Raw genomic sequence first — 25407 nt, 5'->3', positions numbered from 1 at the left:
ATGAGGTGGTCTGGCATCTGACCAGTTCTCCTAAACAGCTGCCCCATGCCCAGACCCAGGGCCAGCCTCGGAGAAGGGAGATGGCTAGGAAGCTCCTTGGGCTGCAGTCTGTCAGGGATTTGGCTCTTCTCTTTCCAGAGCCCTCTTTCAGAAGCAAGTCCCTGCTGGACTGCTTCTGTCTCAAGCACCACAAGCAGTGAGCTCTTAGCTACTGAGTGAATGTATTGGTGGAAGATTTATGTGGATTATTCACTAATTGTTGGCAGATTAGCCTCATACAGACCAGTGTAACTACTTAGGCCATCAGGGAAGTGAGGCTTAAGGGAGGATAGTGTTCTGGCAAGGTGGAAGGGAAGAGAGGGCCTAGACGTTCTATCTTCCACTCACCCTTACCTGTGTCCCCAGGAATAAGTTCAATACCTAGAAAAGAAGGCACATATCACAGTGACTGTAATAAATTAAAGTTCGAGGTGCTGAACTTCCTATTGGAAAGTTTCCCTGCAGGAAGTTTACCTATTGAAGGAAAGTATCCAATGCCCTGAATCCTGCCTGTTTGAGATCCAGGTTTGTGAAAAGAAAGGGTCCCAGCTTCTCCTGCTTTATGATCTGCTTTTAGAGGTGCAAGCTGGGATCTGAATGGGAAATTGACATTCCTTAGCTCAGTCTTGGCTCAAAGGAACAAGGATCATTTGGGGAAGGAGAAGAGGTAACGGCGGCGGCTAGGAGGAAACAGTAGGGAGAAGCTGACGTTAAAAGATAGCAAGTGACTCGTAATCTGCCCTTACATAGTTCCTAGACACGGGGGGGTCTGCCTGGAGCACCTGGGGTGATTGTCTATGAAGGTCTGACTGGCAAAGTCCACTGGAGACGTGTATCACAAGGATGAGGAACACCCTGGTTTCCAGCAAGTCGGCACTCTGGGGTTCCCACTGCTTCCATCTTCAGGCCCTGCCTCTAGGAAACGACCCCCAAAGACATGCTTTCTCCTGCATCAGTTTTGTCACAATTTTTCTTAAGGGAAAGGGAAAAGGAGAGAGGAAGCATTAGAGATCACTGGGGTGCCTGTCAACAGTTAGCAAGGAATCAAAAGCATGGAAGGAGCTCTGCAGAAAAAAAAAAAAAAAAAAGATGTGGCTACGGTAGAGACCTGGCAGTAGGAAAATGGGGAAATGACGGGAGGGCAAGAAAATGGGCAAAAGAGAGAAGCAGGGCTTTAGCCTGACCCTGTATATCAGAGAAGTGTTCTTCCGGTTCCCTACGGCTGTATAGGCTAGGTCAGGCGTTAGGGCAGCTAGGAAGGGGAGGAGGAACGCTTATTCTCATCCTAGTCCAAGGAGAATCAGAAGCTCAGAATCTCAGAACTGGGAGCCCTCAGACCTAAGTGTGGACCGTGAGGATGATGCAGGGTGATGATGGACTGGAGGAGAGCAAAGAGCTAGGAAAGGGGTGGAAAGTGGCAAGCTCTGGAGGGATTGTAGCGTCTCTCCCTCTTGGGATCCCTGGGCAGGGGAATGTGGGGGGGGGGAAGTTCCCTAGGTTCCTCTATTACTGGGGTCTCTAAAAGAAGCCAAGGACAAATGGGGAAAGGAGGGGAGAAAGGAGACCCTCAGGGCTTTCTCCCGGGTTTGTGCGCCGCGCCCCCCCGCGGCCGCTCGGCGCGGCTGCAGAAGTACTTGGTAACCCGCCGGCGACACTGCTCGCAGCGGACGGCGCAGCACCAGTGGAACTTGCAGTTGCAGCTGGACACGGTCTCGGCACGGCGCTCCTCCACCGCCAGTCCGCAGTCCCCGCAGAGCCGGCGGCAGCTGCGGCGCTCCCAGCGGCCCAGGGCCCGCCCCCGCCGCAGGCACTCTCGGCCTTCGGTGCCCAGCAGTCCTAGCGTTTTGTTCTCCAGGCAGTAGTCCGGGGAGTCCTCCAGGTGCACCAGCTCCCGCGTGGAGATGGAGCGGAAGGTGTCGGCGATGGCGCCGCGGCCGGCCGCACTGTTGCCGGCACCCTGCAGCAGGTCCACCTTGAGAGCCGCGTGGTACTTCTCCTTCAGGTGCGCGCCCACCTCGCGGAACTCAGGCAGCTGCAGCCAGCAGGTCTGCGTGGTGCAGCTGCCGGACACGCCGTGGCACTTACACGTGCGTTTCATGGTGCCCTTCACCGCCTGGGGAGAGAGCTAGAAGTGAGCTGATCCGGGATGAGGCTGGGGGAAGTCTGCCGGGGGCGGTGGGGGTGGGGGGTGAGGGAGGGTTGCTAGGCGTCCAGCTGATTAATCCACGTGGCTGGCCGGCTTGGTGCCTCGTTTTTCCAATCTGTTAAATGAACTGAAGAGCTGTCCGCACCTAGGGCTCATGGTGGATGGAGCCAGTTGCCTAACCCCCAGGGCTGCAGGACTTACCTTGCGGCCGGCCTCATTGTTGTGCAGGTTCATGGCGGCCCGGGCATCCTGTCCTGTCTCTAGGGCATCGACGAACTGCTTGGATATTGCCTCTCCGAAGCCCACGTTGTCACTGCAGCCTCCCCACAGCCAGCCTTGGCCCCCTGGAAAAGTGCAAGGGGAGGAAAGGTCGTTGAGCAGGCGGGCTTGGAGCCTCCTAGCTGCTGTTTCTAACTGGATTTGGGGTTGGGCGGGTGCCCTGTCTCCAGATTAGTTTCAGCCCAGATTTGTTTAGGCCACTTTTGGGCTTCCACTTCCAGCCTCATCCAGTCCCTTGCTCTGGACTCCATGACGTAAATAGTTGCCGAGTGGATTCTCTGCAGGATGCTGGGGTCTCCCTCTACACACAGTGCTTCTGGCCTTCGGGCAGAGTGTTCACGTGCCTGGCCAGCCACTGACATCCACAAAATGGCCCAGGAAAAAGGCGAGCAAAAGTGCCAGCATGGAGCCGGGGAGGCGGCACAATGAAAATAATATGGAACAACAAAGTTGGAAGTTGAGCTGGAGGGCAGAGAGGATGGGAGAGGACAGTAGAGGTAAAGAGTGGGGAGGAAACAGGGACAGGCAACAGAGAATGACACCCCCCTATTTTCAGGGAGTAGAAGGATTGAATCCTCAGGGAGTGTTGTTACTTTATTGTGTTTAAATTAAGGAAACCATTCAGTTGGACGAGGGCCCCAAGCTACATTTAGCCTGGTTTGTCACTCTAGGGTTTGGGCTTAAACCAGTTGGCCCTGATTTTCCTCAGATTTAGAAGAATACAACGCTTCTTCACCCCCGCCAAACTACCCACCAGACTTTTCATTCACAGTGAACTTTATGGCCTGCCCTACCCACCGCAGTATCACTACTCACCCAGCTGCCCATTGCGGGAGTCATCACAGCCACAGTTGTCAAAATCCCCGAGGCTGCAGTTTCTAGTCAGAGTGTACATGACCCCAGCAGAGCTGATGGCATGTACAAACGCTGTCTCCCGATTAGCTGGGCAGGAACCAAAAATGGGTGAGTTAGAGGGAGGGGTTGTGACTCAAGGTATCAGTCATGCTGTCTTCCTTTATTATTATAATAAATATAGGATAAATAAATATATCCTTCCTTCCATCATTATGCCCTCCTTCCCCAGCTCCATCCTATTTCCCCACCTTTATAATGTACCTTACTTCCATGGTCTGCTCCAGCCTTGGTCTCAGCACTATGCTTCTTCCCTCCCATCTTTTCAGGTCACACATTATGACTAGGTGGCTAGATTACTGTTTACATACATGGTTGTAAAGGATTTAGGTGGTGAAGAGCCAGAGGAAGAAATGGGGAAGGAGATGAATCTGAAAGCCAGGTTTAAAGCGCACAGGCCTATTTCTACCTGGAATACTGAAGTCTAACAGGCACATGCTAGCTAGTCGTGAACTTCTGATTGGCAGCTATTTCATTTACTGACATGGCCACTCTTTAGCTTCTCCATGGGAGGTCAAGTCCAAGTCAGTCCTTGCTTGGCCTGTACCTGTCTGCTGAGCTGCTGAAGGAAGGGGCTAAGAGGCATGAAGAATTATGACACCTACCTACCTCCTGACACTATTTATATTCAGCCAACTGGGAGGCCAACGATGCTATTGGATTGGGGGTGAGGCAGGGTCCATTCATTGAGCAGTGAGGGTGTTGGGAAGAAAGAAAATAAAGCTTTATAAGATGGAGAAGGGACAGAGAAAATCCCAGAGAGAGGACAGAGGCCAGGTTGAGGAACGAGGAAGTAGAAGTAGCAAGGGGTCATCCCTGAAGAGTGGGGCTCTAACCTGTGGCCAGGGGGTCCAGGGAGCTGTGGCCGAGGCTTTCCTTACCACTGCGAAGGCCACTATGGCTGGACAGCTGCAGGGCTCTCTCAGGACAGTTCCACCGGTCCCAGGCAAACTGATACTTGCATTCTTCAATACCACTCTGGGCACCAGCTGCCACACTGCTGGAATATATCAGGTAAGCCTGCGTAGAAACACAAGGGTCAAAATTCAGCCTCTCAGCTGAACTCGGGAGACATTTGCCCTGTAGTGGCCAAGCACCTCTTTTCCTGCCCACTCTCCAGCCTTCTAAAATAATGACAGAGTAAGCACTTTAAATTTGCTGTCCCATTTAACATCACAAATAATCTTGTGAAATAGGTACCATTTTTATAGATTAGGAACCTGAGGCTTAGAGAGGTGAAGTAAAGCAATTTGCTCAAGGTCCCACAGGTAGCAGAAGGTAAAAGTAGGAACGAAATTCAGTGTTACCAGACTCTAGACTTCACCAGCCTTTATTCACTATATTATCCTGCTTCTCCAAAATGAGCCCAAATTATATAATTCATGGGTTTTCAGTATTCTCACTCCATTACTATCTTGGAAAAGAACATTTGGGGGCTGAAAATGGCCTTGGAGATCATGTAGTACGATGCCAGCAGTTTAAAGATGGCAAGCTGCATCCAACCACTGCACCGAGAGGGATGTGTGACTGCAACCTGACACCATGAAAGGCTGTTGACTTTTCTCGCTCTGGAAATTCTGGCCATACATTCAGAATCAATACTCCTGAGTTCTTGCCTTGGCCCTGACACTAGTTTGCTGTGTTCTTTTGGGTGTATCCCTAATCCTCTCTATGCCACAGTTTTTCTGTCTGTAATATATACAGCTAATAAAAAATGTGGACATAATGAAAAGAAATGGACATGTATAGTCTTCAGTCAAGAGGCTAAGATTTAGTGAATCCAAATAAATCGAAGGACTTTTTTTCTTACCTTTGGACCAGTCATCAGGAAATTGTTCACTGACCTGGAAGAGAGAAAAACCACAGAGCATAATGGAGATGCACCAACTCATTTCTGTTGCCAAGCATTGTAAGGATTACTTCAGCAAACAATTGATAGGAAGAAAGGGAAAATGGTTTTGCCAAGGAAAAATTATGCATAAGGAATCTATTAAAGATAATTCATCTAATAAAAAAGAATATGGGGTCGCCTGGGTGGCTCAGTCAGTGAAGCACCCAACTCTTGATTTCAGCTCGGGTCATGATCTCACAGTTCATGAGCTCAAGCCCCACATCGGGCTCTGTGCTGACAGTGCCTAGAGCCTGCTCGGGGTTCTCTCTCTCCACCTCTCTGTGCCCCTACCCCGCTTGCATGTGTGCGCTCTCTCTGTCTCTCTCAAAATAAATAAAAAAAGAATTTAAAAATATGTACAAAAGGAGCTGACATTATGCTTTCTTTTGGTTTTTAAAATTTCAAATATATCAAAAAAGTTGGAAGTAATATTTGATCATTATTTTGCCATGGAGTGAAAAGAGAGCATAACTCGCTGCAGTGTAGCAGGCTCTGCTCTGAGTACTTTATATGCTGATCTTGTTAAATTCTTCCTTTCTCCACCATCATTATCCCTATTTTTAAATAGGGAATCTGAAACTCAAAAAAGGTAAATAAGTTGTTCAAGCTCACCCAGCTAATAAGTGATCGAAGCGGAATTGAATACAGGTTCATCTGACTCCACAGGACTCTGAGAAGGATAGTTCTCTAATCAAAAAGAGGTAAACAGGGGAATGTCTTTCTGGGGACTGAGTCATAATTAAATTCAAAAAATAAATAATTTGACTCTGGAATCATTTGTTCCTTTCAAAACTGAAAAACGGACTTGCCATTCAACTTAGCAGTTCCACTCTGGGCATTTATCTCAGAGAAATGAAGACTTATCTTTATTCAGGAAACTTGTGCATGGATGCTTATAACGACTTATTTATGATACCCCAAAACTGGAAACAGCTCAAATATCCTTCGAAGGGTAAGTGGATAAAAATAACTGTGGTACACCCATGCCATGGAGTATTACTCAGTGGTAAAAAAAAAAAAAAAAAAAAAAAAAAAAAAAAAAAAAAAAAGGACTACTGATACATTCAATAACTTGGGTGAAATTCAAGGAAATTATACAGAGTGGTCAAAGCCAATCACAAAAGGATACACACTTCATGATTTTATTTATTTATGTAACAATCATGAAATATATGATCATAGTGCTGGAGAATAGATTAGTAGTTGCAAGGGGTTAAGGGATGAGTGTGGCTATGATGGGGTAACACCAGAGTCTTGCTTGGCTCACAAGGGCAATCTCTATGTTAGGCATAATTTGCAAAGAGTTTTGGACATTACCAGGCCAGTCAGAGGCTAGTTCCCATGCCAGAGGGCAGACAGTGTCAGGAAAGAAGAAAAAGCAACAAAACAAAAATCAAGCAGCAGGCGAAAGAGAAAGCTTTGCCATGAGCCCGGGTGAAGAGACACCCTGTGAGAGGATACTAAGTTGGAATCACAGGGAGTGATGGGCGGAGATAGTAGAGGATTCTTTTTTCCTCAAGATCCTACAGTTTGTAAAGATTCATATGATACATGGTTGAGCCCAAATGATTAATCAATCAGATTTAACTGAACACCTGCCATGGGACAAGACTGTAGGCATTATGTGGACAGCGTTTCCATAAATTAACATGCTGTTAACTCCTGAGTTATTTGCAGACATATTGGAACCATTATGGCTGACTTACTTCCTCGTATCCAAACTATCCAGTATGAAGAAAAGATTTGGAATAGATGTTAACTAGATTTATTGTGATGATCATTTTACAATATGTACATATATTGAATCATTTTGTTGTATATACTTGAAACGAATATATGCTGACTATATCTCAATAAAAATACTGTGTCCTTGTGAACACCAAAGGAAGAGGATCTTGTTCTTTTTTTTTAATTAATTTAATTAAATTTAAATTTAATTTATTTTGAGAGAGAGAGTGAACTGGTGTGGGGGACGGGCAGAGAGATGGAGAGAAAGAGAACCCCAAGTGGGTTTCTTGCTGTCAGTGCAGAGCCAGATCCGGGTCTCGATCTCATGAACCACAAGATCATGATGTGAGCATGATGTGAGCAAGAGTAGGATGCTTAACCGAGTAAGCCACCCAGGTGCTCCGAGGATCTTGTTCTTAATTGATGAGACAATTGCAAGATTTCCTACTGGGGAGTAAAATATAACATGCATTACAGAAAGTATGGTGACCACGTAATGTTAGAAGGTGGAAAGAGAGCCAAAGAGGAAGGAATTTAAGTGTTTATATGGGTATTTATTACCTAGGGACAGTTATATGATTGGAGGAAAGATGCTAACAGTGGAAGATAACAGCGTTTGTTCACTGGGTGGAGGCAGCTCTAAAGAACATGGTACAATCAGCATGCTCCTAGACAGAGGCACAAGCTTCCTATTCCCCATATGGACAGTGCTAAGATACTACCCAGATTGAGTGTCATTCAAAGGGTTTGTGCCTTACCCTCTCAGCAATCTCAGACCTTGAACTCTAGACTTGCATATCCAACTCTATTCTTGACATCTCCACTTCAGTGTTTACTGGGCATCTCAACCTTAATACTAAAACTTAACTTCTGATCTTTGCTGCCACCATCCCAAACCTGCTCCTTCTGTAGTCTTCCCCACTTAAGTTCCTCTTTCTAGCTGTCAGAGAAAAATCTTGGAGTCATCTTTGACTCCTTTCTTTCTCTCACATCCCATATTCATTCTGTCATCAAATCCTGCTGACTCCAGCTCAAAATATATTCAGACTCTAATCAGTTCTCAACACCTTCACTGCTATCACCTGGTCCAAGCTATCATTGTCTCTCACCTGGGCTATTGTTAAAAGCCTACTGACTGATTTCCCTGCTTCCACCCTTATTCTCCCACATTTTATTCTCAAAATGATTGGTCCACTTAAAGATTAATCCCTTTAGGGGCACCTCGGTGGCTCAGTTGGTTGAGCATCGGATTCTTGATTTTGGCTCAGCTCATAATCTCGTGGTCGTGAGATCAAGCCCCATATCAGGCTCCATGCTGGGTGTGGAGCCTGCTTGGGATTCTCTCTCTCCCTCTCCCTCGTCTCTGCCCCCCCAAAATAAATAAGTAAATAAACAAACAAATAAACTCCTTTAAAATATAAATCAAATTTTGCTACTCTCTGCTCAAAATCCTCTAATGATTTCCTGTTTCACATATAGCAGAAGCCAAACTCTTGTCATAGTTTATAAGGTCCTATGCAATCTGGCCCCCATTAATGCCTAATCTCTTACTGCTTTCCCCTTACTTGCTCTGCTCTAGCCACACTGATGTCTTTGTTGTTGCTCCAACACACCAAGCACTCGCCAGCCTCTGGGCCATTGCACTTGCTGTTCTTTCTGCCTGGAATGCTTTTTACTCAGATAGCCACGGAGTTTGTTTCTTCACCTGCATTCAGATTTTAAATCGAATGTGTCTATCTAAACAATAGTCAAACTATGGGACTGTCCCGAGCCCAGATGTCCATTGGCTGATGAATGGATAAAGAAGATGTGGCATATATATATACACAATGGAATATTAGCCATCAAAAAGAATGAAATCTTGCCCTTTGCAATGACATTGATGGAGCTAGAGTGTATTATGCTAAGCAAAATAAGTCAGAGAAAGACAAATACCATAGGATTTCACTCATATATGGAATTTAAGAAATAGATGAACATATGGGGGAGAAGAGAGAGAGACATAAACCATATGAGATACTTTTTTTAAGTTTATTTATTTATTTAGACAGAGGCAGAAACAGAGTGAGTGGGGAAGGGGCAGAGAGAAAGGAAGAAGAGAAAGAATCCCAAGCAGGCTCTGCACTGTCAGCACAGAGCCCAATGTGGGACTTGAACTCATGAAACCTGAGATCATGAGCTGAGCCGAAACTCAGAGTTGGACACTTAACTGACTGAGCCACCCAGGCACCCCCATATAAGACTCTTAATGATAAGGAACAAATAGGGTTGATGGAGAGAGGTGGGTGGGGGATGGGCTAAATAGGTGATGGGTATTACGGAGAGCACTTGTTATGATGAGCACTGGGTGTTGTACGTAAGTGATGAATCACTAAATTCTCCTGAAACCAATACACTATCTGTTAACTAACTAGAATTTAAATAAAATTTTGAAAAAAAAATTGAGTGTGTTATTCACCCTAAAGCTTTCCCTGATCATCCTATTTAAAATTGCAACTCCCCCGGGGTGCCTGGGTGGCTCAGTCGGTTGAGTGTACGACTTCGGCTCAGGTCATGATCTCACAGTCTGGAGTTCAAGCCCCGTGTCAGGCTCTGTGCTGACAGTTCGGAGCCTGGAACCTGCTTCAGATTCTGTGTCTCCCTCTCTCTCTGCCCCTCCCCCACTCATGCTCTGTCTCTCTGTCTCTCTCTCTTTCTGTCAAAAATAAACATTAAAAAAAATTTCAAGTTGCAACTCCCCCATCCTCTTTCTCTGTTTCATAAATTGTATAATTCTATTTATACAAAATGTCCAGAATAGGCAATTCCATAGAAACTGAAAGTAAATTAGCAGTTGCCAGGGGCTGCAGGGAGGCAGAATGGGAAGTGATAGCTAATGGATATGGATGGGGTTTCTTTTTAGGGTGATGAACATGTTCTAACAGTGACTGTAGTGATGGTTGCACAAATTTGTGAATATACCAAAACCCATTGATTTGTATACTTTCAAAGGGTGAATTTTATAATATGTGATATATCTCAGTAAAGCTATCCTGGTATATAAAAATCTTACTCTTAAGTATCTTACTCTTTTTTCTTTAATTTTTTTTAATGTTTATTTATTTTTGAAACAGAGACAGACACAGCATGAACGGGGGAGGGGCAGAGAGAGAGGGAAACACAGAATCGGAAGCAGGATCCAGGCTCTGAGCCATCAGCCCAGAGCCCTACACGGGGCTCGAACTCACGGACCACGAGATGGTGACCCGAGCTGAAGCCGGACGCTTAACCGACTGAGCCACCCAGGCACCCCTTAAGTATCTTACTCTTATATTTACTCTTATACTTACTCTTAAGTATCTAGCACAAAAGCCACAACCAGCATTTCCTGAAGACTCACAGCAACTTCTCTCTACCTCACATTAAGGTTTCCCTTTATTCCCTAATACTCGACTACAAGTAGGGGTTGCCTTAATTATCCTTGTATCCCCTCCAGCTCCTAACCCAATGCCTCGAACACAGTAAGTACTCTTTAAACATTGATTGAATTAAATGGATTGCAAAAAAGGATGGATGCATCATCAGAATGAGCAGAAAATTGTAGGATAATAAGGACTGAAAAAGATCTGGGGGAGGGTAGGGGAAAGCAGTCTGGCGAGCCAGTGCTCCCACTAATTTTCCAACATTGTGAGCAGACCACCATGCTGCATTAGCAGATGTATGTACCAGAAGAGCCACAGTCAGTGAGCACGCAGCATATGTACACAGAAGTTGGTGTTATAATCAAAAGTTTTAGCAAAGTCAATCTGACTCACTTAATGTTATGTATAATTGTTACTGTGCTTCATAGTAATTAGACATAAGTGGGAAGCAATTTACATAAATAACTGCAGTTTTGTTTTTATACTGCCAGATAAAAATTTTATAATTGTTTCTTCTCCTTTTGACAGTCTTCCAGGATATATACTGATACCATGTAAAATTTAATTTCCATCACCCAGCAATAGCTGACATTCATTGAGAACGTCTCTTCTAGAGGAGTGCTTTACCTGTACCGTCATTTTTTATTTCCGTGGCAACCCCATGAGGTACTGTGCTATTTACTGAATGTTTATTCTGTGCACACAAAATACTACTTTAAATGCTTTATGTGTTTTAAGCTCATATAATTGTCACAACAGTTGTATAAGTTAGAAAGGGTTATGTCTTCCATTTTACAGATACAGAAACTGAAAGAGTGGTAAGCTAACGTCACACAGCTAGGTAAGTGGCAAATCCAGGATTGGAACCTAGTCAGTGTGATTCTTTTTTTTTTTTTTTTTTAATATATGAAATTGATTGTCAGATTGGTTTCCATACAACACCCAGTGCTCATCCCAACAGGTGCCCTCCTCAATACCCATCACCCACCCTCCCCTCCCTCCCACCCCCCATCAGCCCTCAGTTTGTCCTCAGTTTTTAAGAGTCTCTTATGCTTTGGCTCTCTCCCACTCTAACCTCTTTTTTTTCCTTTTTCTTTTTTTTCTTTTTCTTTTTCCTTCCCCTCCCCCTCAGTGTGATTCTAAAGCATATATTCCTTCACTGCTACGCTCTCCTGCAACCCGTATTTCTCTCGCTCTTATTCCCACTTGCTAATCCAGGACTCCTGACCCCCGCAAAGTTCTTGATAAGTATTTCTTGGAGGTCTTAGTGATGTTCTGCACACACTCATGAACAAACTCAGTTAGCTATCACACTGTCTCTGCTGCTTTTCCAGTCTTCCATTGCTCTAGCCCTCCCTCTGTATGTCCTGTAGGCCTACGATATCTGCCCATATCTGCCAGGCCTAGGCTCTGCTTTATCTCGGTATCATCACATCCCCTGGGCACATTTTGGGGGTGGAGAGAACTGTTGCTACCTAGACTGGGTTCAATGCATAAAAAAAGTAGGAGCATACTACACTAATTCAGGATGTTAACAATGAGGGAAGCTGTGCAGGGGGCGGATATGTGTGGGAACTCTACTTCCTGTTCAGGTTTTCTGTGAACCTAAAACTTCTCTTAAAACAGCTATTATTATTATTTTTTTAAATACAGGGACAAATGTCTTTTAACCCATTTTAGAGTCTTGCCTTTCCACTTAGGTATCAAAATGCCATTTGTGTACAAGTTCTGATAGGGTTTTAGCAAAGCAGTACTTTCAGGTTTTGCCTGTAACATGCCCCCCTAATCACCCTCCAGCCTTCTTAGTTGGACTAAAACTGAGGAGCTTGCTAACAAACTCCAGTGAGAAGTGTCATTGCTGGATCGTCTCTGTTCCCTTCCCTTAGAGTGAAGGTTATCCTGGGAAGACTCCATAGTCACTCCTTTAGATAAACATCTGGAGCCTCACCAATTCTCCTGACCTGCCCATATATGTGGAATCCAAGTGGTGGGCCCAGCCTGGAGCCCCGTCAAAGGGTGCTCCTTTCGTTGGGTGCCATCCCTGCAAAGAAATGGGCAATTAAGAAAAAGTATTAACTAGAGTTTCTCTAGTGTTTTGTTGATACCTTTCCTGGGCTCAGCTTTCTGTGACCTCATGCTAAAAACACCTTTATCCACCCAGGGGCAATATCCTTGGCCTATAGCACACTGGCTACTATTGTTTCACCCATACTATTGTTCCATAGGCATGGAACCTCTTCCATCCCTATAACGACTCCCTGAAGAATAAGCACCAGTGCACTTTCTGATTTTAGGAAAGACTCTTTATTACCTTGGGAGCTGGCATTTTCCATTGCCCCAAGAACAAATACCTGGGGCTGCAGTCTGACCAGATAAGCAGGATAATTCTTCAATGAGATTCTGACTGAAGCTAGCCCTGCCCTTGTCCCCAGATGCCTGAAGAAGTTGGCTGTGGTGAAAGCATCTACCCAAATCTGCTCCTGGCCTTTCTGTGAGTCCCAGTGGTGAAGGGTGTAAGCAACAACCATACTCCACCAATTCCCTATAACAGTCAGGTGGCCATAGTGCCTGACCTAGATAGGACTGGATTCTTTCCCTACGTCCTGTCTCCTGGTGTCAGTCTTGCTTTAGCTTTTTTCTTTTTTTTAAGTGTTCCATCAGTCTAGGATGATGGGGTGCAAACTTTAGTGTTATATGTCAAACTGTGAAATCTGAATAAGCTTTATGGATGTGTTAGTAGAGTTATAAGATGTTAACACTGGAGGAGGCTATGGAAAGGGTACATAGGACTTCCCTGTGCATTTCTTCGCCAATTTCTGTAAATCTATAAAATTTTATTTATATAAAAATACATTTATGATTTAAATATATAAAGTATAAACATATATATAAATATATACAAATAAAATGTTACATACTTACATGACCTGAGGTGCCAAAGATTTGGAGAATAGACTTTAGTATAAGCATTTGAAAATTAATCCACATGTGGTAGCTGGTAGAGTCCATGAGAATCATCTGGGAAATTTCTTAAACATGAAGATTCTTGAGCCCCAGCTCCAGAAACTCTTGTTGAGCAGTGGTGATGGGGGAAATGGATGGAAGGAATCTGTATGTACACATTCCTGAGATGGTCCTCAGAGTCCACTTTGAGAAACACTGGTCCAGAGGGTGAACAGGGAGGTGCCCCAAAGCATCTAATACCTAAGTAACAATTTGAGGGCTCGGGAAGCTCAAATTATTGTTTTAATTTTCTGGGAAATGGCTGCTATAACTGTACCAGTAACAAATTGGGGGGCATTCTCTTCTTTTGTTTCTGAATTGAGTACCTCTGGTTCTGGCAGCTCTCAAAGCTCTCTGGTCACTGCTTTGAGGGTCTGGGTCTCTGTGCTGAGTGTTAAAATCATGGGGATCTCTTTCCTTCCCTGTAGTTTTTCTTGGTACTGTAGTTTCCCCCCCTAGCAATTATAACCGACCTGTTTATGCTTCTCTTCTTCGTACCAGGAATAAAATATATTGGGAGTGGAAAGTGCCCAAAAGATTCTGAGTGTTTGTCTAGGGGCCATCTGTCCTCTAGGAAACATGCTATCTGCCTCCACTCACGGAAGTCTTCACTACCATAGCTATTATTTAATATTCTTAGACCACCTCCATGTTCTTGTCATCAACCCATTGTCATCAGCGAGTCCATAATTCAGTCTTTGGCTTGTGCTTTTTCCTACGTCTAATGCCATCTCATCCTTCTTCCAAGTTAATGTACCAAAGGTAGGAATTTGGGGCAGCAATCATCTCTCTCTCTATCGTTCCTTCTCAGCTCTGATAATAATGTTTCACTGTAAGTACCTCCCTTCTGCTGTCACTTGTTCCAGTCTAGGCTGGTTAGCTGAGTCATGTCCTTCTGTCAGGCTTTCACTACCTTCTGCCCAGCTCCCCTCACGTCAACATTTATGAGTTCTTTCCCCCTCATTTCAATGTGTGTTTAAGTCCTAGCTATTCTCTTATTTACTAAATGTTTTTTCAGTTCTTGTTAAACAACCATCCAGATACAGATGCATTTGTAGTTTTGAAGCTATGGGTAACGCTAAAGCAGAACCCTGTGGATTATCATTTTCCCATTGCTCCTCTGCTCTATGGACCTTCCAACCTTGCAACAATTCAGTGGCCATAATCGGCCACAATCTAATCACCAAAATTCTTTGATGTAAGGCACTAGAGCTCCTCAAACAGCCGCAGCGTTCAGCATTATGCAGTTTCCCTTGGGGCTATATTGCCTCCTGAATTGCCTATCCCTCAGTCAGCCTGACCACCAGCAAAACTTTTTCCAAAGTTGCTGAGACAGAATGGGACAGACTTTGGATCAACCCAAATACAAATGCCATAGCTTCTCTTTTAGCTCTTGGAAAGTCTCCAAGTTTGTTTTGTTTGTGTTTTCTTACCTAACATTTATGATCCTTAGACCCATACACTCTAATTTTCCAAGCTCCCCTTCATTTGATACCATTTGAAGAAATTTATTTTACCACCTTAGGAAGTTCACAGAAAATTGCAAGTTCCCATTCTCTGGTAGTTATGCCTAATTGTGGATGAGCAGTTTAAACCGCTATCCAATTAGTTTCAACAATTTCTCCCTATGTGGGGGGATTTTCCGAACCCGCCTAGCCCACGAGGCCACCTGTAGCACATCACATTCCATAGTTTCCCATTTAGCAGCTGTGATGAGAGCACATGCCTGATTCTGTAGAGCCTGCGACACAGATGGGCACAGGACCAGCAGGACCCAGCACCATGCTATCTTCAGGCTTACTTCTTCCTTTGCATGACCAGGACCTTGTTACGAGGTCAAGTTCATGTGCTGGACTCCATCTCCCCTCAGTATGAGAGTCCTGTCTCCGTGAAGAACTCAGTCCCACTCAGCAAGCTTCTTCCAGGCCAGCCTCACTAGTTTGCCAAGTGTACCCTGAGGCATTTGAATCCCAGTGGTTAACATAGTAGCTTAGATTTAAATTAGGATTCCCTTCTTTCCTTCCCCACCATATTTTTTAAAAAGCAAAGGCTTCGAATATGAACCTCCAGAATTTAGTGTTTTCTTCTCAGGGTCCAAAACTTTCATCTCAGTGCCATCTGACCCCTCCTTTGTTCTGCCTCCTTCACTTTCCCCATAGATCTTTGAATAATAGGGTTGGCTTCTCCCTACCCTTTAATCTCATCTTTCAAGGTCCATAAAAAATCTCTGGGTCCTGAAGCTCTAGCTGGCCTACTTCAGGAGAGACCATCTGATCACTACAGCTTGGGCTGAGAGCCCAGGCAAGGAGAAAAGGGGCAGATGCAGGTCTCCATCTGGTGGCCTGGCACAGAGAGGGAACGAGAAGAGGGTAGAAAGGGCAAGAGGAGGATCCAGAGCAGGAGAGCTGCCTGGAGCTGTAGCTAGAAGGTGCTTCAGTGAAGCAACTTCTCCTAGAATAAGTGCGTGACAGCCAGCTTTTCACCTCACAGAACTCTCAAGATGCTTCGGGCCAGCGAGAGCCCAAAGACAGTCGTTTCTCAGCAGGTTTCCTTGTGCTTCTCTCCATCCTCTACGGCATCTGACCCACAGAACATGTATGCAGCAGCATACACATACACAGATCTACACACACACACCGTTACACAGAAGGTGGGCTTTACTAACGACTGTGAAATACATCCCCTCAGTTCGAGGTTGGTCACTGCCCCCTCTGACAACACACAAGCATATTTAAGCCAGGAGCAATTCGCTGTACAATTAGAAAGAATGAAGTTTGGGGCGCCTGGGTGGTGTAGTCGGTTAAGCGTCCGACTTCAGCCAGGTCACGATCTCGCGGTCCGTGGGTTCGAGCCCTGCGTCAGGCTCTGGGCTGATGGCTCAGAGCCTGGAGCCTGTTTCCGATTCTGTGTCTCCCTCTCTCTCTGCCCCTCCCCCGTTCATGCTCTGTCTCTCTCTGTCCCAAAAATAAATAAACGTTGAAAAAAAAATTAAAAAAAAAAAAAAGAAAGAATGAAGTTTGAGATGCAAAATTTTTTTAAAGGGTGAACAGCATGACTAATTTTTATCCACTGTAAAGTACAGGTAATCAAAATCAGGCTCTTTCCCACTTTGCTAGAGGAAGGGATTAGGAAGTAGAAGGCACAGATACCTGAAGTCTTGAGGGGAAGAGAAGTACCCAGAATTTCAAAGACAAGTTGCCTCTTCCTTAAAAATTTATCAAGAGGGGACAAAGGTGATATTGGTGTTGAGATCTGTTTGGTACAACAAAGGAACAGAAGCGAGATTACAGCGAACGAACAGTTATGAAATGAAAACAGAAGCAGCCAGTGTAGACTCACTGAAGGCGAGTATGCCATTGAAAGGGAAGAAAGACATGACTGCAATGAGGACTGGGGCCAAGTGAAGGCTTTTTCCAGGATAAATATTTTTTAAAAATTAAGGAATGTGTAGTTTTTGTCACATCCCCATATCTATGTCCTTGATTTAAACTCCATCTCTTTCTTCAAAGGGAATCCAGGTCTGTAAATAATTCTCGAACTGTTTTTTATAAACATGAATTTTCCATATTATAATGCAGGGCCCTACAAAATATTTTTAAAAAGTCTTGTAACCCACTTAGCTAAAAAAAAAAAAAAAAAAAAAAAAAAAAAAAAAAAAAAAAAAAGTTAAACAGATGCATCAGTTTTAGTAGTAGTCATGTTAAAATTTACAGTAAAATCCCACATTATCTCAAATCCAGCCCCTGCCAAATAATTGCTGGCAAAGACCGTAGAGTAGCTGACGGGACAACTGTGTATCACAGGTCTCTGCAAAACAATCCCGGGCAGTCTTTCCCGAGCAAATCACCAGTTTTCAAGGGATAATCTTTTCCTCTGAAACTAAAATGTCATTTGTATTCCAGGATATTTTATAAAGTGACAGGCTGTCTCTCCTTGTCCTCATTTCCTTCCTTCTTTATGTATTGTGGCAAACTCTGCTAAGAAACACTCAGCTACAAAAAAAGAGCTTCAACACTTAGCATTTAAATGAGGACTCTAACTGGGAATGCGCTGTACTCATTCTCTGTTCTGTGGTCTCTAAGTGAAAGCTGCTAAGGGACAGCTCAAGCCACTGCTCCCAGAAAGCCTGGGATCACAGGAACCTCTTCCAGGATCATTATGCAGGCAGAGAATTTTGTTTTGTTTGTTGATCTTGTTACTTTGATCCCTGTAGTAGAGACTTTGGAGAATATTCGTGCTCTCAGTTGCATTGATGGATATAATACTAGTTTATTTCAGGATGAAGAAGGTAGGCATATATGATAACTCTACAAATTAGCCTACAAAAAACTAGATGAACAGTTAAAGGTGAGAAAATTGACAGGTTTTTGAACTTTAGTGCCATTTTACTATTTAATGGAATTAAATCTTAATAGATGGTAAACATATTCTGTCCTCAATCTAAGCCAACTATCAATTTCTGTTGTCTTTGCTAATCAGCCACAGCTCAAACAGAAATAAATTTAAATATATATTTGAATGAATTTTCTCTTTTTACAAGTTATTATTCTCAATTTCTCTCCCTAAGTGTGGCCAGTCATATCTGTATGATGTTCTCCAAGATTCACTCTAATCGCTGGCTCTAGATCTCTCAGACATGACATAGGAGATTTCTTTTCCTATTCCTCTTCTTCCAAGTTTGAACCATTTAGTATTTGGAATATTTAGACACAGAGAAATATATGCAGTTGAAAACGTTACTCAAGTATACATGAAGCAAGATTGGCTAGTGGTTGATGACAGTTGAAGCAGAGTTATAGGGGATTCCATTGTATATGCTGTTCTCTCTGGAAATTTTCCATAATGTAAAATTAAACAATACACTCCTTCTGAAACAATAATGTCCGAAAGCTAGGCTCCTCCAGACACCTTGGATTAATGGGAAGAAATGTCAGACAGGATAGTATGGTTCATTATGTATTATCTCGGCTATCAGTATGGAATGGAATCTTTAAAGTCAGATATGTGAACCTGAAGAGCCTGAGTAAGAGAAAAGAACTGAGCTTTATGGCAGCAAAAGAGAATTCATTCTGAATGAAGGAGAAATTTCTCACTATGCAGGGTGGTTTAAGCTTGGCCTAGAGAAACATAAGAATCTCATCTATGGACTTGTATAGAAAGACTGAACTACTGGCCCACTTACAGGGCCTTATGGAGACTACTGGAACATAGCCTCATACTGTGCTGGTTCCAGAGGATGTATAGTTGGGAAAACAACCAATTAAGAAAAGTGAATTCGGATTGGTCAGATAATGGTGAATTTAAGTGATCCCCTTATAGTCTGATTGCTCTTGGCCTGGACCGTGGCCCTTCATGTTGTGACCGTCCTTCCTTCTCTGTCTGGCACTCCAATTTTCTGCGAATTTTTAATGATGTTCACAGTGGTCTGATATACATTTAGAAGTCTGGCATTAAGAAACAAAAGCTTGTACCTGACTAGCATTTTTATTTTAAAAGATATTGGTTCTGGTAGCTTATTTAAGTTATCTCTTACATTTATTTATCCATAGAATTTATATTTTTTCATTCTATTATCTCATTCCTTTCATCTCACTGAAAACTCTGACCTAAGAAGTGTACAGAGAAATGATATGATCAATAACAAGGGCCTACAATAAAGATTGAGAAAAACAAACCCATAAAAGCGTGGCTTATAATGAGACTAGAGAGTCTGTCCAAAGTGGATGGTAGTTTCTTTTGAGAGGCCCTCGGAGTGTAGGTATATTTCAATGGGAGGCAATGGGGAATGTTATTTATGTGAACCAAGCTCAGAGTTTCCCCCAGGCTAGTCTTTTACGTAGGATAAAAAATCTGCTTTCTGAAAAGTGAGGGTTTAGCCTAAGAAAAATTATATTGACTTCTCTCTCTAAGCCCTATGAATTCTCTGCCTTTCTGATGGAGATAAAGAAAAGAGCCTTTCTTTCTTTCCTTCTTTCCTTCCTCCCTTCCTTCCTTCCTTCCTTCCTTCCTTCCAGACCAACACTGCACATTTATTTTCTACATATCCCCATCACTTGCTTGAATTGGGGATCTTAGGGAATTTGTTTTTACCACTGGCCATTATTTTGAATGTAAGGGCGATCAAAAGGCAAAGGAACTTTAAAGATTCTAAATATCTATTTAAAAGCTGTGAAATGAAAAATGATGAAAAATGGCGGACACCACAATAATTCTTGGACTCCTGGAGATCCTAAGACGTGCTACAAAAATGGGTCTTTATCCTTAGGAAAATATAGCCAGAGCTAGCTCTCTTATACTATACATAAAATCTTAATCTCAGAGGCAGTACAGATGGTATTGATACTACAGATGGTAAAGATACTTTTTGAATGATCTCCAAAGAAGCACAAGCCCACTATGTTGAAAAGAACAGGTAAGTTGGGGTTTCTGGCAAAAGATAGTACTTGATGCGTCTAATCCAAATCAAACCTGCAGGTAGTTTTCAGTGAGATGAAAGGAATGAAATAATATAAATTCTATCGATAAACAAATGTAAGAGATAATTTAAATAAGCTCTCAGAACCAATATCTTTTAAAATAAAAATACTAGTCAGGTACAAGCTTTTGTTTCTTAATGCCAGACTTCTGTGTATCAGACTACTGTGCACATCATTAAAAATTCACAGAAAATTGGAGTGCCAGACAGAGAAGGAAGGACAGTCACAACATGAAGGACCACAGTCCAGTGCTCTGGTGACTGTGGTACAAATGTGGGCAGGTCAAAGAAAGCAAGGTCCCATCTGAAGCAGGATGGCTTACTGGCTAAAGGTAGTGAGTGGTATAGATTCAGATTCCTGTCTCATCACTGACAGACTTTGTGTCTTTGGAGAGTTACACAGTGAGTGTGAAGTAAATGTTGGTTCACATTATTTTATTCCTGAGTATCGATTTTGTTCCAGGATATGGGGCAGAGTTACCCTTTTTCAGAAGATTATAGCAATCCAAAAGGAAGGACTTCAGTAAGCCAGGGAACTTTCTACTTTTAAACTAGCAAATATGAAATTGCTCTATTCTGGGAACCTACTTAGGAAAGTTTAAGCTTAAATTACGTTTAAAATTTCCTGTCATGGTTCTTCCCTTATGTAAAATAGTTTGCATGCATTGGTCAGTTCAAAACACGCTCATTAATAGGGCGTAGTGGTCCAGCATGGGGCCCCCACAACCATGTTTTCTGTGTTCAAATTCCATCTGGTTCATTACTAGTTAGGTGATCTTGCCAAGTTATTTTAAGATCTCTGGGCCTCAGTTCCCTCATCTGTAAAGTGGAGATGACCCTAGTATGTACTTCAGAGGATTGGTGTAAGGATTTGTAAAGCATTTACAACAGTGCCTGCCTACAGAGCAAGTTACTCATTGTTACAATTGTGGTTAATTTCCACCTAAGAGACACAACGATAAATGAGGCAAGGTGTCTGATCCTAGAAGAGTTTCTGGGCTAGTGAAGAAGACAGATTCAAAAGCAAATTTTCAATAAAATGTACTAAGTGCCTTAATGGCTTAACCTGATGCTGGATATATGGGGGTGGGGGCGGGGGGAAGGAGAGGTAGCTAATTTAACCTGGGAAGACTTCCAGGAGGAGAGAATACATAAACTAAGTCTTCAAAGATGGGTAGATGGCAAGGTTCTAGTGGAATCTTTGGAATCTTTCAGCCAAAAACCATTTCACCCAAAATGTGAGCAAATAAAATTGTTTCTAAATGTCCTGATTTTAAAATAATAACAATAACAATAATAATAATAATAATAATAATAATAATAAACATCCAGCAGATTAAGATAATTTGATCATATCAGTTGAAAAAGAAAAAAAATCAAAGAGTAAATGGAGCCCAGGAAAAGGGATTTTTATTAATAGTCCCCAAAGAAAATAGCATTACCCAATATATAGCATGAAACCAATTGTCCCAGCAAAGAAGTAAACTTTTTCCTCGGAAGAGAGAGGGTTTGGATCAAAACTCCTTTCCTTCTGATCCGTTTTTAATATCCCCATTTACATAATATCACAAAAAAGAGATCCTTCTTTGTGTCATATTATCACACATGCACACACACACACACACACACACACACACACATGCACAATAGAGATGCATTATGGAGCATCTGCCTTATTGCTTATACAAACTGGTTTCATAAGAAAAGCTGTAATGAAGTGTCTCTTCTCAGGACTTCTTAGCCTTTGTAGATGATGATGATGATGGTGGTGGTGGTGATACTAATAAATATTATTAGCTAATTATTTTTAGCTAACTAATTGTTATTCATGGAGAAAATATAGAGACTGAAAGCAAAACTGTAGGGCTAAAGTTGTTGACAAATCAATGACAGAACTGGAAGTTAAACTTCTGTGATCATGTCTCAAGCCCTTAGAAGGACTTTCAACGGTGTAGCTGCTAACTTCATCCCCCTGAGTTACCCCACAAACCCCAAGCTTTTTCATGGATTATGAATTTTTTTACTGATCAGAAAAGCTATTAGGATGTGATTCTTTGATATTGGCACATTATTTTCCAAATTCCAAAGCAATTTTTCACTTACCTTTTATTTCCCTAACTTCAGAGATTCCCAGCCTCTGTGAGGATGAGAATTCCTTTTTAATGTAACAAAGTTTATAGTGCAGCTTCACTTGATTGCACTTACCCTTTTTGTATCTGTTGGTGGGAAAAACTTAACAGAAACTTAACATGGCAACCAGTTATCATGAATTCAGTAATTTTAAGTGTATATCTTATTGTTCATAATATACATTTGAAAAATAGTAGCACATGTATGTGGAGAACAATAATTTTAGCTATAGATGATGCTTGGGGAGAATATGGATTCAAGACAGCCCCCTAAAATAACTGAAGCCCTTGCTGATCAGGGGCTCTGCACGTCATTATCAGATGAAATTTCAAGAGCCATAGAAGGGTTGCTCTAAATACATAAATGTAGAGAACCAAGGGATGATGTATTTCAAAAGGTGCCTTAAAGCCCAAAGATTTTCGATGAATTCTTGCTCTACTGTAGAAAAGAAATGAACCCTGTTTAAATCCTTTGGAAAGAAGTGGAGGCAGTGACTTTTGCAAAGAATGAGAGCAGAGCCATAGTTAACCTCCATGTTCTAGTGAGTATATCTTTCTGATTTGGTCATCAAGTTGAGGGGGTGGGAGAGAGAGAGAGAAGAAATGGACAGAACAGGGCAAAACCTAGGATCATTATGAGACATCATTTGGAGTAAAATGAAGACCACAGTTAAAACAAACAAACAAACATGTTCTAGGCCTGATCATTCCAGATGAGTATGTATACTGGAAAATGAAAAGTCAGATTGGTTCATCTTCGGCCACCATTATAACCATCACCATCTGCTTGGCTGTATCATGCACTCCCATTCTCTCTTTTGCGGGGAGCCATTAGGATTCAGGAAAACAAATTCAAACAAAAGGTTTTTTTCTCAAGGTACTAAAGGATAATTCTCAGAATTGTCCCAACAAGAAGAAACTGTGGAGAATGCTTTTTTTTCCCCCTCCAATCATCTCACTTTGAAAGTCTAGCAAAACTGCATGTTGTAAATGAATGTCATCTTTATTTTCTCCTTTCAAGCCTAGGAGTTTCTGTTGATGGACTTTTTTTGACAGTAATTTCAGGCAAGCCTACAATTGAACAGCCAAGCAGAAATTATGGTTCTCTATTTGTTAAATGCTTTTGAGGTCCTTACATAAAAGGCTGATAATGAAGTATTAAGAGAAACATCGGAAAGGCTGCGGTTGGTCAAATTTCTCTGCATGGCACAAAGGGGAAGGTGACCTTATGCAGAACCCTGATAGTTCCATTATAAGAAGAATCAAGATTTAACGTTAAATTTAAAAATCACTCTTCAAATGCTACCAAAACCAGACTCTTGGCAAAGTATAAATGTTTAATTCAAATTGGGGCTTATGGAGAAAAAGCAATTAAAATCTAATTGCATTATAGAGGAGATTTGTACATTTTCTCCTCAAAGTCAGGCAAGGCGAGAAGGGGTTCTTAAACCCTGTTTTTAAATTAGAACTTTCTTTCACATCTCTTTTTTCTTTTTTTCTTTTTAAATCCGGACACTTGAATTTGGACAGACAAGCAACCCAGCCACCTTTCAGTGTGGCTGTGTCAGTATCGGAATGAAATGAACATGACCCCCTCCAGCAGGGAAGGAACACACAGTAAAGGTATTTTTTATAGAACAATTCTTCACACTGCCCTGGTGACTGGGGAAAGGAATCTCGTGTTTCTCTTTTGCTGATACTGAATCAGCTGAAGAATACCATGAACATCAGTAGAAATGCTCTGAAATAGTCTCTGCTCCCTTTTGTCTTTTTGTTCTCATGAGGGGGAAAAAAGAGAGACTTTTTTTTTGAACATGAAATATTTCATTTAAATGCCAATTAAAAATTGACCAATTATTTGGCAGTTCATTTTGTAATCAGAAGTGTTACAAATTATTGCCTTAACTTGCAAATAATTATATTTATTTGACATATTTCTTAGCAACTTTCTAATAAAGATGGCTATATTCATTTATGATAAGAATACATTCTTGGCACAGGAAGCTGATTTCAACAAAGAAATCCCTATCCTTGCTTCCTCAACAGTTTATGGAATGATTGGATTCATACCTTGGTTAAACAGATGGTCAAAATGCAAACTGATAGAGACTGAGCTTATGTATCTCAATTGGGGAGAGACTCCAAACACATAGCAATGTAGCAACATGCACTTCCCAGGTCTTTCTTCTGTATGTTATTGCGTAGTTACTTGTTAACATTTCCATGTATAGATACTTTATGTGGTTTCCAAGAGCTAAATGAAACTGACAATAAAATTGTCTATCATTTGTGCAATTGTTTATAGTTTCCAAAACACTTTTATAAACACTGCCCCATTTTCTGAGCGATTTAGAAATATTTGTAAATTGTATAGGTTACATAAATCTGTAGAAAGTTTAGCTTTCTAAAATATTTCATTTCAAACGTGTTTGTTAACCCAATACCAACTCAACAGATCAAGTGAATTTTTATCTCTAAGACATGATGGTATGAGCAGTTATTTAGAATATTCTGAAAAAAAAAGTTATGTCAGAAAGTGCAAAATAAGGTCCCATCGCATTTTGTCTCCAGCCTTCACCTCAAAGATCAGATTCAAACACAGTAGAACTTGCTTTGAACCACCTTCCTTTTTCCACAATGCTGACATCAGGATTTGGTTTAAAAAAAAAAAAAAGGCTACTGTCCATTTTCCCCAAAACCACTTAGAATATTTGTGGTACAGCAACTTATTAATCTATTTTTTAATCTATTCATTTATTGATCAGGGTCCTAAAGATTTACTGAAATCAGCCATAAATTTAGAAAGAGCCCCTACTCCATAGAACAGTTTTTCCTAGGAGAGATCCCAAGTATTCCTACATTTCGGGAAATGAGGAAGAACTCTCTCTCATAGACGACATACATTTACCTGGTCCCAGTCCCAGGTGGGAGTCCAGGTTACTTACCAGGTGTGGCCGATTCGGAGGATACAGGTGAAAAGGAAGATGAACACAGGAGGCTTCACAAGCAACATAATCCTCTGGAGCAACAGAAATAGAAAATTCTAAAAAACGTGGGAGACAGAGAAGATGGGGAAATATTCTCCTTGTGGTAGTGGGATGGGATTCTCCTCAAGCCCCAACTTCCGTGGTGTGTAAGCGATCCCAAACAGAGTTGAAGGGACGTGAAATGGAGCTGCCAAACGTCCAAAGAAGAGATTATCTACTTAATTAAAGTGTTTTTTTCCCCTCTAAGACCTTCAGCCAATCAGAACTCAAGTGCCAGAGAAAGATTGAGTCGATCAAAAGAACACTCCAGGATCCTCCCAGACAAATGCAGAAGAAGGAGACGAGGAAAAGGGGACAAAGAGAGGAACACGGAGAAAGAGGACAAAGAAAGAAGAGGGGGGGAGGAAAAGAGACATA

At 42.2% G+C, this 25407-nt stretch overlaps 1 protein-coding gene across 1 annotated transcript; it reads right to left on the bottom strand.

Annotated features, from left to right (window-relative positions):
• Positions 1-1404: 1404 nt before the first annotated feature.
• Positions 1405-25016, bottom strand: WNT8B (Wnt family member 8B). The gene is made up of 6 exons (XM_047072322.1): positions 24949-25016; positions 5187-5220; positions 4258-4396; positions 3281-3406; positions 2387-2529; positions 1405-2152 (listed from the first exon to the last, which is right to left on the bottom strand). The coding sequence occupies exons 1-6, from the start codon at positions 25014-25016 to the stop codon at positions 1607-1609; spliced, it is 1056 nt and encodes a 351-aa protein (XP_046928278.1). The 3' UTR covers positions 1405-1606.
• Positions 25017-25407: the final 391 nt, after the last annotated feature.

Source organism: Lynx rufus, unplaced genomic scaffold, assembly GCF_022079265.1.
Source record: "Lynx rufus isolate CCGP_SWC_20201006 ecotype Redwood Valley unplaced genomic scaffold, mLynRuf1.p SCAF_11, whole genome shotgun sequence".
Taxonomy (NCBI): Eukaryota; Metazoa; Chordata; class Mammalia; order Carnivora; family Felidae; genus Lynx; species Lynx rufus.
This window is presented reverse-complemented; position numbering and strand designations above follow the sequence as displayed.

Bases quoted from the DNA above. Each gene is read 5' to 3' on its own strand.
- WNT8B (XM_047072322.1), bottom strand. From the start codon at position 25,016: ATGTTGCTTGTGAAGCCTCCTGTGTTCATCTTCCTTTTCACCTGTATC. The intron at 2,530-3,280 runs GTGAGTAGTGAT...GCACTTTTCCAG, and splicing joins CTCCCGCAATGGGCAGCTGG to GGGGCCAAGGCTGGCTGTGG. The intron at 2,153-2,386 runs GTAAGTCCTGCA...CTCTCTCCCCAG, and splicing joins ACAATGAGGCCGGCCGCAAG to GCGGTGAAGGGCACCATGAA.